A 16634-nucleotide genomic window follows, 5' to 3' on the forward strand; every position below is an offset into this window, starting at 1 on the left:
GACACGTTCCACTGAGGAAAAATCTCCGTCCAGATGACGAACGCATTGTAGGCCGATACATCAATTATATTATAAAAGATGACTAAAGGCCAGTCATTCTCTTGGTGCAGTAGGACCCCGTTACTTTGTCCAAATTGTCCACCCCCCCTTTTGTGGCATTGTAATCTAGAATCATGCTTGGTTTCTTGTCCTCTCTGGTGCTGATTTCTGCATTTCTATGGAGAGTGCTCATGAGCACAACATTCTTTCCCTTTTTGGGGGCAGTAAGACACTAGGGCTGTGGTGTCTGTGAAGACAAACTTGGACGACTGGGAAGCCCTGTTCTTGATCTCCAACAGTTCGGCAGGGAGCTCAGATCTGTTTTATCGGACAGTCCTGACCATTGTGAGCTTTCTCTTTAGAAGTTCCTGACCCAGGTTGTAGGATGTGAAAAACTTGTCACACGTAATGTTGTGTCCCCTGATACCCTCTGCCATGTTGAGCACAACCCTCATGCCCTGATTCTTCTCTGGGGCTCCTCCAATCGGCTTTCCAGTGTAAACCTGCATGTTCAATGCATAGCAGAGACAGTATGTAGCAGTGAGCAGTGTCTCTGCTGCGTGTTAATCACTGCAGGATGATGCTGAGCCCAGAGAAAGTTGACACTGAGGTGTGTAGAGATTCTCCAGAGCTGACGGGTTACACTGTGTGAATGTGACTGGACGTACAACACACAGGTGGATATTAAATTAATTTAGGTACACTGAGCTACAACTAATGCAGTATAATACAACAGTCCTGCAATAAATCCTCCCTTCTAAAGAGAGGTGTTGATTCAACTGTTTGTCATTTTGGAGGATGTTTGTGGTGCTGTTAAATTTAGTTTCTTCATACTACAATATATTGTTGAGGGTTGAGTAAATAATGGTAGTCGTAGACTTACTCAGCCCTCAACATATGTAAATGTCATTTAATGAGGACGCTGCAATAATATTGATTAGTACTACTTAATGATAGACGGCAAAAGAGTCTGAAATAAAGTTTTTTTGATGGAAGGAACTGATTGGCTGGTGTGAAATCCATGTTACCATGATGCCAACGGGCAGCAGACACAAGTAGAAAACGTTTGTAATTTCATAAAAGTAAAGAAAATTGAAGAGTGAAATTTTGTTTTATTAAAATAAGGGTTGGGCACAGACAATGTTCTACAAGGAGTGATATTTATGCCGTGGAAAGTCATGATGTTCAAGCCCAGAGGATGATCCTGCAAAATTATTTTTACTTGAAGGATTTTACATGGGATAGCTTCGTGGCATCATTGTCATGACAACAGAGCCAGCTATAAAGTCAAAGTTCAAGATAAATCAACTCTTTCTCTTCACAAGTCTCAACACTACAGCCTAAAATATTCACCTAAATAGTTTAGGAAGCCTTTATTTAAATAAATAAGTTGATAATATAATGAATCATTACATACATATAATTCAGTGTTTCCGCTCATCGGCAGTTTATTCACCTTCAATTGTGGAAGAGTGGCAGAAATATGACTTTGTAACAGTTATATATTATGTTCATTATTTTTAATATTTGTTCTAACCTCTCTGAACGAATATTATAAAGCTCTCTAAATGAAATAACAAAATTCAATATCAAATAAATAGCTCCAACACTCTCCTTAAATTGATCGCTGGAGCAAAGACATTTGAAAACACGCAACTTTTACTTTGAAGGCGAGCTGTCTCTGTTTACAGCTCTCGACTTCCTTTACTCAATTGTCATTATTAATCAAAAGATCTCGTTATTTGTCATTTTGTGTGAGTTATTTTCTTGTAATTACAGAACAGTAACTCATAACTCATAACTCGTAAGAGAAAATTGAGTGACCAAAGTTGATGAATTATGTTTCAGTTTGATCAGATGTGGCTGTAGGTTTTCAATCCCAGGAAACGAAAGTGAAGGCCGACAGGTCACAAAACATACAGATACGTTCAGAGGTTTCACAACTCGTTGATATTATCATTCGATGTGAAGGTGCAGCCATAACAATGTGGTATCTCGGGTTTTAATCTTTCACTCAGAATAAGATCAAGTTCTTCAAGATGAAGAAAATAACCTTTCTAAATTATAGAAGCGCATTGCATCCAAAGAAGACAATATATAAACACCTTATCTCGTCATTATGAGTTACTATTTTGTAATTACAAGATAAGAACTCGTAATAATTAAATAAGATAAGATAAGATAGCCTAGTTTGGTAAAGGTCAGAAGATATTCACAGATTCAGACTTTCCAGATCAATAACTTGTGAGCGAAACGTTAAAACACAAACGATGCCACTTTGCAACCGTTCTGAGGTAGACAACGATCTACATCCTCATTTTCATCAAAACGAGCCGTCATCTGAGCTGGACAAATAATGTCGGTTTCTATGTGCAGCCAGCTGTGAGAGTGAGTGCACAAGGACATAGACATAGTGCAAACATATTCAATAACTTCATTTGACATGCAGTGTAGTGTGACCAAACTCACTACATCAATGGTCTTCTCCTGGTTATACACAATAACAAGATGCAAGAGAGCATTTTCCTTTTAACTCGAGGTTGGTGGTTTGATCCTCGGCTACTACTAATTGTATGTCTTGCTGTCCATTAGTGAAATACTAGACCCCAAGTTCCTCCTTGGTCTGCTTTACAGCAGCTCACTGCTCCTGAAGCCATATGGTGGGTTTAAATGCAGAGGACACATTTCATGTATGCACCTGTTTATGACCATTGTAATAAGGGTTACCTTTTTTAGTTTAAGAGACCATTGATGTGTGAAGTGTTTTTGGTCACACTCCGCAGCATAAGAATGAAGTTATTGAATATTTTTGTGATATGTCTATTATTTTTTAAGCATTGCACCTTGTAGACCAGGGGTGGGCAATTATTTTTCCCAAGGGGCCACATGAGAAACAGGGACTGTTGTGGAGGGCCGGACCAATAGACTGAACTCAATCCTGCTCAATATTATTCCACCTCTTTATAAAAAGCAGTAAGTTGTTTGGTTTTGATGAGCTGTGAGTGGTAAGAGTAAATGTTATGATCAGTGGTGGAATGTAACTAAGTATATTTGCTTAAGTACTGTACTTATGTACAAATTCAAGGTACTTTTTTACTTTAGTATTCATATTTTATTTAACTTTGTACTTCTACTCCACTACATCTCAGAGGGAAATATTGTACTTTTTACTCCACTACATTTGTCTGGCAGCTTTAGTTACTAGTTACTTTGCACATTATCATTTTTGAACAACAGAGTATAAAGGAGTTAAAATGAGCTCCACCTAAAACATCTGCAGCAGGAATAATGATCCAAACAACATATACATTTGTAATATCCATATATAATAGTAGAACACTGACGGGGATCATGTTTTTGCAAAATGAGTACTTTTATAACTACTACTATACAATTACCTCTTTCTGTTTTTCAGTTCAGTGCGAGAAATCTAGTCTTTGTTGAGCTTGAACGAGTGACTGAAGTCAGGCTGAATGTGTGAGGTGAGATGTGAAGGACAGCTGACAGGTGATGTCAGTGAGAGAGGATCTGTATCTGGATTTGTTCAACTTCATCACGGATAATGTTTGTTCACAGATGTAGGTAGATCCAAAGAGAACCAACATCTTCTGAGCATGCCTCCTCATGTGTGGAAAGTTCTCCTCTTTGAGAGAAGAATACAAATCCAGCAGTGATACTGATTTAAAGTGCTCTGCAGTACTGCATCAGACTGCAGGTCAATGAGTTAGAGCTGAACATCACTGGGAGCATTATCCACACCACACGTGAAGGGAGAAGAAATCATGTGCATTTCAATCTCAACTGTTTTAAAGTCTTGAAATGGCCTTGAAAACTCACCATGCAGTGCCCCTAACATGGATGAGTACTTGTGGAGATGTTCAACTGATGGTATGGCTTCTTTCAGGGTTTGCAGGTTGGTGAGAGTGTTACCTGCATCTGGCTTGAAAGAAACTGCAACTTTCTCATGAAAGCCTTCACCAGGCTACATGTCATGTGCAAAGAGGCCCTTGCCTTGCAGTTTGGTATTCAGATCATTCATCACATCAACAGCAAATGCAAAATCTGTCATCCAGTTTACATCAGAGAGCTCTGGGATGTCCTTTCCTTTCTTCTCACAAAACTCTTGAATCTCTGCTCTCAGGTCCCGAACTCACTTTGCCCAGGCTGAGCCACCTGACAGCTGTGTTCAGTCTCATGCTCCTCCAAGAGTGCAACAAACTGTCTGTGATTCAATGCTCTTGCCCTGATGACGTTAACTATTTTAGTTACAACATCAATAACATGGTTAAGTTTTAGCACTGACTTACACAACACATTCTCATGTATAATACAATGCAAAAATACCAAGTTCAGTTCTGGGTTGATTTCAGTCACTTTATCTTGCATCCGCTTTAAAAGTCCGACATTTTTCCCCGTCAGATTTTTTGGACAACCATCGGTTGTGACACATGCCAGTTTGTCCCATTTGAGTCCCAGCTTGTGGAAGCATGCATTTACCTCCGTGAACAAATCACTCCCCGTCGTCGTCCCTTTCATTGACTGCATTGCTGCCAGCTCCTCTATAATCACGAAGTCTTTCGTTATCCCACGTACAAAGATGAGTAACTGGGCTGTGTCGCGGACATCGCAGCTCTCGTCCAGAGCCAAGGAGAAAAGTTCGAAATTGTCTGCTTTTTTTTGCAGCTGAAGCTCCAGATTTCCCTCGATGTCCTCGATCCTCCTCGCTGCGGTGCGCCTGGAGAGCTGCACATTCTCGAATGAGTCTTTTTTCTGGGGGCATAGTAGTACAGCAGAGTCCACCAAACACTCTTTGATAAACTCCCCATCAGAGAATGGCTTACTGTTTTTTGAAATTTTGTGGGATATCACAAAGCTGGTCTTGGCGGCTGCATCCCTGGATGTGTGAAGCTTTGGTAAAAAGGCCTTGTTGCTTTTGCAGCTTAGCTAGCAAAGCCTCAGACGTCCGTACCCGCTCTGCATCCGTCAAGTTTTCGTATTTCTCCGCGTGTTACCTCTCGTAATGACGATTCAAATTGTAATCCTTCAACACTGCGACTTGTTCTCCACAAACTATGCACACGGCTTTACCTTTGACTTCAGTAAAAAAAACTTTAAAGTCCATATTTTGTTAAAAATTCTACACTCTGTGTCAGTCTCTTTTTTTAACACAGGCTGACATTTTTGAGGGCCAACAGCTAACTCACATCTCCCGTTCTAATTTCCAAATTATAATTGCGAAGTCTCTCTTTATAGATGAGCAGCAACAAGAGCCAAAACCAGCCACGCTATAACTTAGAGAAGTTACAGAGTTGAGGAAACAGCTAAATGATGAGGTGAGTAGTTGTTTCTGCATTTCATATCATTGTTGGAGTAAATAATCACCCAGCGAGCATTTTTCTGTTGAAAAGAAGTTCAAAGTGTTTTCACCGACTATTTGAAGACATTGATTGAACATTGACGTTCAGACCACATTTCAACAGGATTTGCAATACTAAACATTGTGCTAATAATAGTATATCATCATTTTAGAGGCTTACTAAGAGACCACATCCACATTTCACAGTTGAAAGACAATATTGCAAACCCCGTTGAACGTTTATTCAACGTCTTCAATAGTCATTGAAAAAACGTTCACTTTTGAACAACTTTTAAACATCACTGTGTTTTATATGTCTTTTAAATGTTGAAATGTTTACAGTTCAATATGTAGCAATTAAATAAGTAGTCATAGTAACACATCAACAGTTTCCACTTACAGGACAAAGAAGACCAAGTGACACAGGAAACAATTCATTTGTATTTATTACACCCCTAGAGACGCCCAAGGTAACCAGTTGTTTCAGATCACCCTAAACCAAAACGTTCCCTGGACACTGATGAGGTATGACTTAATGGATAAATGACTGAATGACTGACACTGAGTTGTGGTCACACTCCACAGAATAATAATGAAGTTATTGAATAGTTTTGTGATATATCTATTCTTTTTTTAAGCATTGCACCTTGTAGACGGTCCCTGCGCACTCTTGTGCTCTTTGGTTTGTGTTTTAACAACGTTTCGCTTCTGAGTTACTGATCTGAGAAGTCCGGATCTGAATATCTCTCCGACTTTATCGAACTAGGCTACCTTAACTTTTCTCATAATTATGAAATAGGTTTTCAATCCCAGGAAAGACAGTGAAGGCGAAGACAGGTCACGAAACATATGTGTTCAAAGGTTGATATACAGGTTGATATTTCCATTCGATGTGAAGGTGCATCCATAACAATGTGGTAGGTTGATGAGTCATGTTTTAGATTCATCAGACGTGGCTATAGGCTTCGATTCCTGGAAACGAAAGTCAAGGAGAGTTTCTAAAAGAGAATAGAAGAAATGATACTCAAGTGCCCCGCCTCTACCATCCGGTTCGACGTGATTGTGAACATTTAAAGCTGCGTGCTCAACAACATCTTATCATTTATACCAAAGAAGCCAAAGGCATGCAAGGCAAGTGTATTTGTATAGCACATTTCAACAACAAGGTAATTCAAAGTGCTTCACATAAAACCATTAAAAGCATCAAAACATAAGGCAAAAGTAAAGGACATTTAAAAACAATTAAGAACATTCATTGAAACATTGAAAACAGTCATTAAACACAAAAAAGCAGTGTAAGAAATAAAATACAGTAATAAAATTTAGAATTGCAGGAAATTGATTAATATCCTTGAATCTGGTTCAATTAAAGGCAGCAGCAAACAGAAAAGTCTTCAATCTTGATTTAAAGGAGTTGAGGGTCTCAGCAGACCTGCAGCTTTCTGGACTTTGTTCCAGATATGTGGAGCAGAAAAACTGAACGCTGCTTCTCCATGTTTAGTTCTGACTCTGGGAACAGAAAGTAGACCGGTCCCAGACGACCTAAGGGGTCGGGATGGCTCATAAGGTAGCAGCAGATCAGAGATGTATTTTGGCCCTAAACCATTCAGTGCTTTATAAACCAACAGCAGGATTTTAAAGTCAATTATTTGTTGGAAAGGAAGCCAGTGCAAAGACCTCAGAACTGGAGTGATGTGATCCACTTTCTTGTTTCAGTTTGATCAGATGAAAGTGAAGACGAAGACAGGTCACAAAACATACAGATGCGTTGAAAGGTCTCACAACACGTTGATATTACCATTCGATGTGAAGGTGCAGCCATAACAATGTGATATCTTGGATGTGAATATTTCCCCCAGTGTGGTATCATGTTCTGTAAGAAGAACTAAAAAACTGTTTCTAACTCAACATTTTCTCAAGAGAAAATATAATCACAACATTTGATGAGTCATGTTTTAGATTCATCAGATGGCTGTAGGCTTCGATTCCCGGAAACGAAAGTCAAGGAGCGTTTCTAAAAGAGAATAGAAGAATGAAACTCAAGTGCCCCGCCTCTACGATCCGGTTCGACGTGATTGTGAACATATAAAGCTACGTGCTCAACAACATCTTATCATTTATACCAGCGAAGCCAAAGCAGCATCAAGAGCCAAAACCAGCCACACTAACTTAGAGAAGTTACAGAGTTGAGGAAACAGCTAAATGATGAGGTGAGTAGTTGTTTCTGCATTTCATATCATTGTTGGAGTAAATAATCACCCAGCGAGCATTTTTCTGTTGAGAAGACGTTCAAAGTTTTTTCACCGACTATTTGAAGACATTGATTGAACGTTGACGTTTAGACCAGATTTCAACGGGATTTGCAATACTAAACATTGTGCTAACAGTGACGTGCGGTGAGGTTCGTGGCTGGTGAGGCACTGACTCTTTAAGAGTCAGATTTACAAATAAATGAACCCAATAGAGTAGCTTAAATCACCATTCAATTGGCAGCTTGCACATTGACTACTGGTTGTTTTTCATATTTATAACAAGCAAGAATGTTCAATTCATAGCAGCTCAGAGAAAGAGCGCATTTCCTCTGCACCCTCCGTGTGCTTTTAATTTGCCATCACAATTCCACAATTCATACTCATTCAATACAAATAAAAAATAGGTTACTGCAACGTATGCATGGTCTTACCTTTACTTGTAAATGAAGTCCATTCGTCTATCCTTCTGGACAAAAATCTCCGTGACTTTGTTGTAAAAGTCCTCCTTATCTTCTTTCAGTTTTAGAAGTCTCTCTGTCTCAATGGAGATCATTGCCAGGGATGAAAGTCGTCCTTGGTCAGTCCGATTCCGACTGCATGTTTTGAGTCTTTTCAAAGCAGAGAATGACCTTTCCACAGACACTGTTGTAGCCGGTATAGTGAGCACCAGCTGGAGTAACTTTGTTGCCTCAAGAACAGTCTGCATCAGATCCTTCTGGGCCAAAAAGCTGAGAAGCTGTCCAGGGGATTTCCATCCATTCCTCACTGTTTGTGAGCTATATAGTCCAATGAGATCAGCCTTTAGTCTCACAAAGTCAAAGAACCTGGCATATTTTGACAGGCTCTGCAGTTTGGTGTCATCAAAATGTTGTGACATTTCATTAAATTTTGTACAATCGACCAAACCAAGGAAAGCTAGCTCACCAAAATGATCAAACCTAGCTTTCAGTTAAACACTTACATTGTCCAGAATGTTATAAAACATTTGTTTCCTCTCATCTCTGACTGAGTTTTGACTTCGGACACTATCTGTCGTCCCGAGCGTGGCGCATTTCTGTTCAAATCGCTCATAGAAACTGATAAACTCTTGTCTCTGGAGTTTCAGAAATCCAATTGTGTCGCGGATTCGTGCACAACAAAATCCAATGTCCATTACTTTGTTTTGCAGCACTCTGAAGAGTGCATCAGTTGTACTGAAAATGTCCTCATATGCCATCATGAAAAAGCACGTTGATGCCTTTGACAGCCACCGCTCATATCCAGCGGCCATCATTTGGGTGTCATTATCCCAACTATCTGGATTTTCTCTCATAATACGGAATACAGTACGTAGATCAGATTGGTACATGCTTATTGTCTGCAACAGTCTTGAATTTGAGCTCCATCTCGTGGGTGCTGCTCTTGGTAAACGTCGCTTCACAACATCATCCAATAAGTGGGTGCGCTTCGTGGACTTACTGAAAAATGCCGCTAGTCCCTCAAGTGTTTTAAAAAAAGTTCTACACTCAGGCATGCATTTTGCTGAATGCAAGAGCACCAGGTTCAATTTGTGTGCGTAACAGTGAGTAAACATGGCCTCAGGCACCTTTTCTTTAATCCTGGTCTGCACCCCATTAAGCTCTGATGACATCACAGCTGCTCCATCATAAGTCTGAGCTACCAGCTTTTCGACACACTTGTCTTTCTCCAACACTCCCAAGACATACTCGGCTATAGCAGGGGCTCGTCTGTCATCACTCACATCATCAAATCCCAAAAACGCCTCCTTCAGTTCACAGGCCACCTCACTTTTAGCCACATAACGCAAAATGACAGAGATCTGGGCTTTGCTTGTGACATCCGTTGTCTCGTCTACTTCTACAGCAACAAATGAGGCTGCATTAATCTCCTTTTTGATATCATTTCTAATCACCTCACCGACTGCTTCGATTAAATCGTTCTGTATTCTGTTTGACAAGCCAGAAAACACAGTGGATGTCTCCAAATATCTAGCTAATCTTTCATCTTTCTCAGCAAATGCATGTAATAGTTCTACACAGTTGCCACGATTAGAAGAGCTTGAACTCTCATCGTTACCACGAAATGCCAGTTCCTGTTTGGCTAGGAAGCAGGTTGCATTAATGAGATCTTTTAAAACCTCTCGGTTTTCCTTTACCTTAACATTATGGATGCTAATATTTAGTCTCTGCTGTTCGTCCAAAGCCAAATCTATTCTCGAGGTTCCAAAAGTTTTCAAAGCAATTTGGCTTTGAATGTGAGTAGTTGATCTTTCATGTTTGCTGAGGCTTCTTGGTAGAATTTTCAAGTCACAAAATCCTGATTTAGTCCAGACATTGTCACACGTTGAGAACAGAAGACAGGGAAAGAAAGTACAGGCTGTTTCTTGTAGCACAGCCACACAGCCAGTCTTTTCGATCGTACCACTCCGTTTGAAAAGAGCGAGTCATCTTCTGTCCCGTCGTTTGAAGCAAACCATTTAGCTCCGGTATTGGTCTCCCATCATTTATCAGTTCACGTTTCGATTGAAAGTCCAGTTTTGAAAAATGTTTAAGCTTAGCTATAGATTCTTCCATTATTGCGGTCAAAGCTAAATATACCACGAAGAAGAGAAGTGTAGAAGAAGAGCGTGCTCAGCACAAGCATAAACCCGACCAGTGGGCTCTCTTACGCCCCCTTCACTGAGGCAGAGGTACTGGTTGCCTCCCCTCTGTGCTTTTTCACTGCGGTTTCTGTCAGATCAGCAAGACTAAATATGTTCGACACATACGTGAAATACATGACCTATTCTATGGAAAGAAAGGACATATAATACAAGTGTCAACAAATATTACACTGGTGACAAACAATAAGAAAGCAAAAGCCACGCGCTCAACCCAGTTTGTAAGGGATTGCGTAATCTGAGGTGAGGCAGATCTCATCGCTGACAATTTGTATAATTTATGATTATTATAATTATTTTTTTTGTGTGGCTCAAGGTGGGGCCAGGCCCCATGGCCCTCTATTGACCAGCCGCCACTGTTTGATTGGCTGAGCTGTATCACATGATGTGATTTACAACACATTGGGGTGTGTTTCCTCCATGCATCCCTGGAAGGACTAAGACGCAAGGAAAGGACCCAAGTGAGGGAAACGGGGATGCAATTAAGAGACTTGAGAAGCACCCTTGGTCGGTGTGTTTACTGCACCACTGAACAAGTGCCATAAATGCTGGAAAAGCTGCGCTGGTAAAAATAGAAGCGCTCCGTCAACATTTCATAATTCTCAATTATCGATCAGTTTTAGGTCCTGGGTCCGGATACAAGGGCGTCTGGGTTTTTTTTTTTGGGGGGGGGGGGTTTCAGGGAAAGGCCTGAAAAACGGGTCCGCGACCCACTGAGAATCACTGGTGTAGACCACATTTCGCCGACCAGTGTAATATAACTTTGGACAAATGCGTTCACAGTAACCATTATTATCTCTCTTTCAATCTACAACTGAACAAACCATCAATATTTTAAAATAAATTGGGGTTTTGTGACACGTTGATGTTATAACCGCATTTTAGCCGGTTGAAAAGACGGTAAAAATAGGTCTTAGACGTTCAGACCGAATTTCAAGCCGTTTTCAACCAGAAATCAACGTTGAAATCCCGGTTAGTGCTCACTGGGCAGTATTTATTAGGATTTATTTAATATCATATCATTGTGTCCTACAGCCAAATAATATTAACATTATGGATCCTTCAAGTCATTGATGATGTATTCAAACACTGCTGTTCAGTCAGATCTTTGTACCTTCTTCCTTCATTCCCTCCTTTCTGTCTTTAGGCTACCACTATTATCCCTCCTGTGTTTCTTCAGTCTTGCCTTTCAGTCAGTGCCACAGGGATTTAGAAACCCTTTTTATTAACAATTATTACTGATCAGTTTTCTTGAAGTTTCATCCAACACTTCCAGGAATATAATTCTGGTGGACAAATGTGCAATGTTGTTGTTGAATTATTTTATTATCTATTTTTTTCTTCCTTGTTCTCCTCTGTGGCTCACACCATTTCTTCACCTTTATTCCTTGCCTCCTCCTTCCTTACGTCTTTCTGCCATCTTTTCTTTCTCCCTTCTGTCCTTCTGACCCCCCCCCCCTTTTTTTCCTCCTCCTGCCTCACTCTGTTTCTTCCTTCCTCACAGACGCTATCCTACCTTTCATTACTGATTGATGTATTCATTGCATACTTCGTTTACCTTTGTATTTTTTCCGGCCTTTGTTTCTTCTTGTCCTCCATGGTTTTATATTTTGTCCGTTCTTATACGTCTTTTCTTATCCATTCTTTTCCTCCATTGTCCCATTTCCTCTACTTCCACTCATTTGCCTTCCTTTGTCCTCTTCTGTTTCTCTTTCACTTCCTTCTTTACCTACTTTCCTCTTCCTACCTTACTTTTTCTATGCAGCCATTTGTTGGTCCATATTTTTTCTTCCTCCTCTCATACTTCTTTCATCTTCTTTTATTGCTCCTTCCTTATTTCCTTTCTGACCATTCAATGCGCTCTACTCTATTTTTCATTCCCCCCTCCGATCCTCCCTTACTTTTTTTTTTGCTGCCTTTCAAATCAAACCACCATACACAACCATACACAGTAGTGTAGTGAAATATTGTGTCCAGATCAAGGAAGCAGCTAACAGATTCAATGCTCCTTACTCTATTTCTATCTTCCTCCCTTCCTCAACATGAAATGAACAATGATTATCCAAACATAGCACGCCTCCGAGCATATATTAACCTAGTGATGTGTTTTAATATTTGTCATTTTTATTCCCCATCAGTGCTGCTCAGAGTCAAACAACACTGCTCTCAAAACTGGAGGCCCTGCAGTGCCACTTTACCTGGGATCTGGACCCCAGCAAGACCAAACTTTTATATCAAAGGGACAAGCTGGTGGACATCGGCACGGAGGAGGGAAACAGCTGGCTGGGTCACATTTACAACCTGAGGGGGTTCATTCAGTACAAGCTGGACTTCCCCGAAGACGCACAGAGTTTCTTCAACAAGGCTGCAGAGGCCTTCCGCCAGATGAGAAATGCAGATGACGGTCCCTGGTTAGTGGTGAACTACGGGAACCTGGCTTGGCTGCACCACCACCTGGGAGACCAAGCAGAGAGCGAGGCTTACCTGTCCAAGGTTGAAGCCCTGATGAAGAAATACCCATCTCCATCGCAGGACGAGCTCCATGCAGAGATCTACGCTGAAAAAGCCTGGACCCTGATGAAGTTCAGCACAGACAGAGAGCTGGTTTCAGATTACTTCCAGAAAGCCATCAGGATGCAGCCGGACATGGTGGAGTGGAACACCAGTCACGTCATGGAGTTAGCGAGTGCTTTTGATGACAGCGACACAGTGCTGGAGGCTGACATCTTTGAGAAAATGAGAGTCGCCAAGGAACAGGATCCAGAGAACTTGTACCTTGCTGCTTACTACCTTGAGCAACGTGCAAAGAAAGAAGAAAGAGTTGAGCATGAAGCACGTGAGTTAGCCGAAAAGGTTTTGAGAAATCCTGTCAGCAGCTACAATGGTATGAAAGCAATACTAAATGTTTACAGACACCTTAAATATTTTACTGAGGCCATTGATTTGGCAGAGAAAGCTCTGGAACAACATCCAGATGAGCGTTATCTGATGAAACGTGCCGCACTCACTTACAAATGGAAAATCATTCGTTTCAGCAACAAACAAAGCATGATAGACAGAGCAATCAGTCTCCATGAGGAGGTGATTTCTCGTTACCCTCATTCTTCATTTGTGAAGAAAGTAGACCTCGCAAAAATATACGCAAAGTCCAATCACGGCCAGGCTAAAGCTGAGCAGATGTTCCAGGAACTGCTAAAAAGTGATCTGGAACCTGCCGAAAAACAGCTCCTTTACAACCACTACGCAAAATATTTAAACTTCGATCGACAGGATGAAAAGAAGTCACTAAAATATCACATGAAGGCGGCAGAGATACCGCATCAATCCTGCGATCGTAGGACCAGCATCAAAGCTCTGGAGAAGATTAAAAATAAACGCAGGAACCGAATGTGGAGAGAAATAGAGGAGTTTCTGGAAAACCTGCAAGAGCCATAGTGGTTTCTTTACAACACTGGTCCTAAATCTGGAAAAATAAATTCATTGCATTACCTAAAAATAAAATCTGAGAATACTTATTAATTGAGCTGTATCCTTTATAAAGGCAGGTGTCTGCAAGTTGTTTTCAGTTTAGTAGTTATTGGAAGACAAAAGCTTTAACATTTTTAAAAAACTATATATTTGTCAGAAATAGTACACTCTCATCACATGGTTTATTACAATAGATTTTGATCAGATGTTGTGTTTATTAAATTCCTGTTGTGTGTTTTTTCTTAGCACTGTATTTTAAGTTTACGTAAGAACATTACTATTACTACTACTAGCAGTATGTGAAATCTGCTTTGCTGTATGCCTTTGAGTCGTGGAATATAACATTCTCTAATAATGTAATAGTAAATTTGATGCCTGTAACCTGAATATAACAGCAGATGCAGCTGATTGTATGTATAGAAAGTATGTCAAGCTGTGTCTCCGTAGTACACAATTACCTATTATTACTATTAAATATACAATGACACTAAGAACTCTTTAAGTTGTGTTTTTTTTTGCTGGTTACTATACAATAAATTCATGTACTCTACACAATCTTGCAGTCCTCTTCACAGGGCGCTGATGGATGTTAGTCAAACTACAGCTCTTGAAAGCTACTGCCAAATAGAATTTTTGGTTTTCAGTTAAACAGCCCCGTCAGTGTGAAGTGGTAACCAAACAGTAACTAGGTTACAAGGGAAGATGGCAGCAGAGTGTCGTAATGCAGGTGTCTCCAGGTAACCGCTGTCACCGCTGTTCACACCAACACTCTGCAGACGGCCGCTGCTCAAAATGTTCACATATACTAGATATATAAGTGTGTTTAAAATAATGCACACCAAGTTAATATTTCCATTTGATGGGAGGGTGCAGCCAAAACAATGTGGGAGCTTGGGTTTAAATATTTCCCTCAGTGTGGCATGAAGGCATACTTCAAGATGAAGAAAAAACTGTTTCTGACTTTGAATCAACTTAAAGGAACAGTGTGTGTGATTTAGTGGCCTCTAGTGGTGAGGTTGCAGATAGCAAGCAACAATATGACCCTCAGCTCAGCCCCCCCCCCCCCCCCCCCCCCCCCCCTTTCTAAGCCTATCGGAGAACTGCAGTGGCCTTCAGCTAGTGATAGGTATCTTTAGGGTTTTATTACTGCAAACAGCTACTTTTATCAATACTGTAATGGGAAAATGTGTCATAGTCTCATGTGAAGGTTTAAAGAATGTAAGTCCTAAAAGTGCAGACACCAAACAGTAGTTTCAGTAGATGATTTCTGTTAGTTTTGTATCCAGGTGTCTTGTTATTTGTTATATTGTGCACTGTTTCTTTCTTCAGTAAGACAGAGACACAGAGAGGCCTTGACTAACAGAGATCCTTTGTCTGAAATACTTCTACTTCCTTTATGACGCATTATCTGAAGTTGTAAAGGCGTAAACCTTTGCATGCATATATGATGTGTGAGGGTAAAAAATGTCTATTCTGTCTCTGCAATAGTCATTGTAACAATGTCACAGTGGCCTCTAAGGAAGCATCTGCTGTGAGTTTAAACTGTTTGTTTAAATTGTAAGGCAAACTGTGAACAAAGGGATTTGCAAACAGGAGATAAAGCGCCTTCCTGACTGTCTTAAATGAAGTATACTAAGGCTCGAAGGATGACCTGCCTTTTATTGTGTTCTTTGTGTATTCTTGTTAGCTAAGCAGATAACAGGAAGCTGTCTGAGCATAAATGTCCATGCATTGTGACTGTTTAGCCAGAGCACTCTTACAGATGACTGCAATGTGTCTGTGAGACTGTTCTCTTTGCTTGCAAGCAAATAAATTGACTTTACAAACTTTGATCGTTCATCAAGACTCTGTTTATTTTATATTGATAACAAACCTTCACTTTCTTCTCCCGACTAGTCATAAGAAATATTCCACAACAATACTCTGTTCTTTTTCATGACAAATGATTGCATTTTAAAGCATATATAGAATTTTAAATACAAATAAATTCAGAACAGGATTAGAAATGAATTATAACAGTAATGTTTACAACAGCAAAGTCACTTTATAAAGTCATTAATATTTCACTGGAAACCTCCTGAGTAAAGTTTATAAATAATAATAATAATGAGGAACACAGACATTAGATAGTATCAGTCATTCCTCCCGTCCTCTCTCCTCCTCTCTGCTTTGTCTCAGCCAGTAGAGAAGTTTACAAGAACAAACTAAGATAAACAGTAAACTTCAGACAGACAGCCTTCACTTTAGCTTGTTTGTAAAAAAAAAAAAAAGGAGAAAAAAAAGGTTTTGGCCGATCGCATGTGCTGTGTTTGTGTAAACATAACGAGTTAGGGTACAGTGGATGAGAGCGGCCAATTGAATTAGGTTTTGTTTACATGTTAGTGGTTGTGGAACAGATGTATTGATAAATGATTGGCTTTTACTTGCAAATGTTTTTTTTGCAGTAACAAGCGAAGTTGCCGTCAAATCAAGTATTCTTCACTTCACCTGGTTCAGGGACCACCGTCCCGCCTCTCTGATCACTGATGCATCATGTGTGTTTGTGTCTATGTGTAGTTGGAGGAGCTCAGCCCCACAGAGAAAGTAGTGGAAATGCTCACTTCAGCGTGATATTAAATTACACCTAACCATTAAAAAGTACTAATAAAAAGCACCAGTAACGTCAGAGTTTATCAATACTCCGATTTTTAATAATCCGGGGCACGTTTAATACCGAGTCTCAGTAGCCATCCCTAACTTTTAGGTAATGCAAAAACACAAACATCTCTCACCAGAGCCAGTGTCCGTTCTGGGCTGCTGTAGAAACACGGCGGTGCAACATGGCGGACTCCGTGGAAAAGGACCCGCTCCCTAATTAGAT

General features: G+C 40.2%; 1 protein-coding gene across 1 annotated transcript; it reads left to right on the forward strand.

Moving 5' to 3' along the window:
• Nucleotides 1-7520: 7520 nt before the first annotated feature.
• Nucleotides 7521-13807, forward strand: LOC142939341 (interferon-induced protein with tetratricopeptide repeats 5-like). Its single transcript, XM_076082618.1, has 2 exons — nucleotides 7521-7605; nucleotides 12445-13807. Exons 1-2 carry the CDS (start codon nucleotides 7598-7600, stop codon nucleotides 13739-13741), a joined length of 1305 nt encoding a protein of 434 aa, XP_075938733.1. The 5' UTR covers nucleotides 7521-7597; the 3' UTR covers nucleotides 13742-13807.
• Nucleotides 13808-16634: the final 2827 nt, after the last annotated feature.

This window comes from Anarhichas minor, unplaced genomic scaffold (genome assembly GCF_050575085.1).
Source record: "Anarhichas minor isolate MPS153535 unplaced genomic scaffold, ASM5057508v1 ptg000096l, whole genome shotgun sequence".
NCBI classification, from domain to species: Eukaryota; Metazoa; Chordata; class Actinopteri; order Perciformes; family Anarhichadidae; genus Anarhichas; species Anarhichas minor.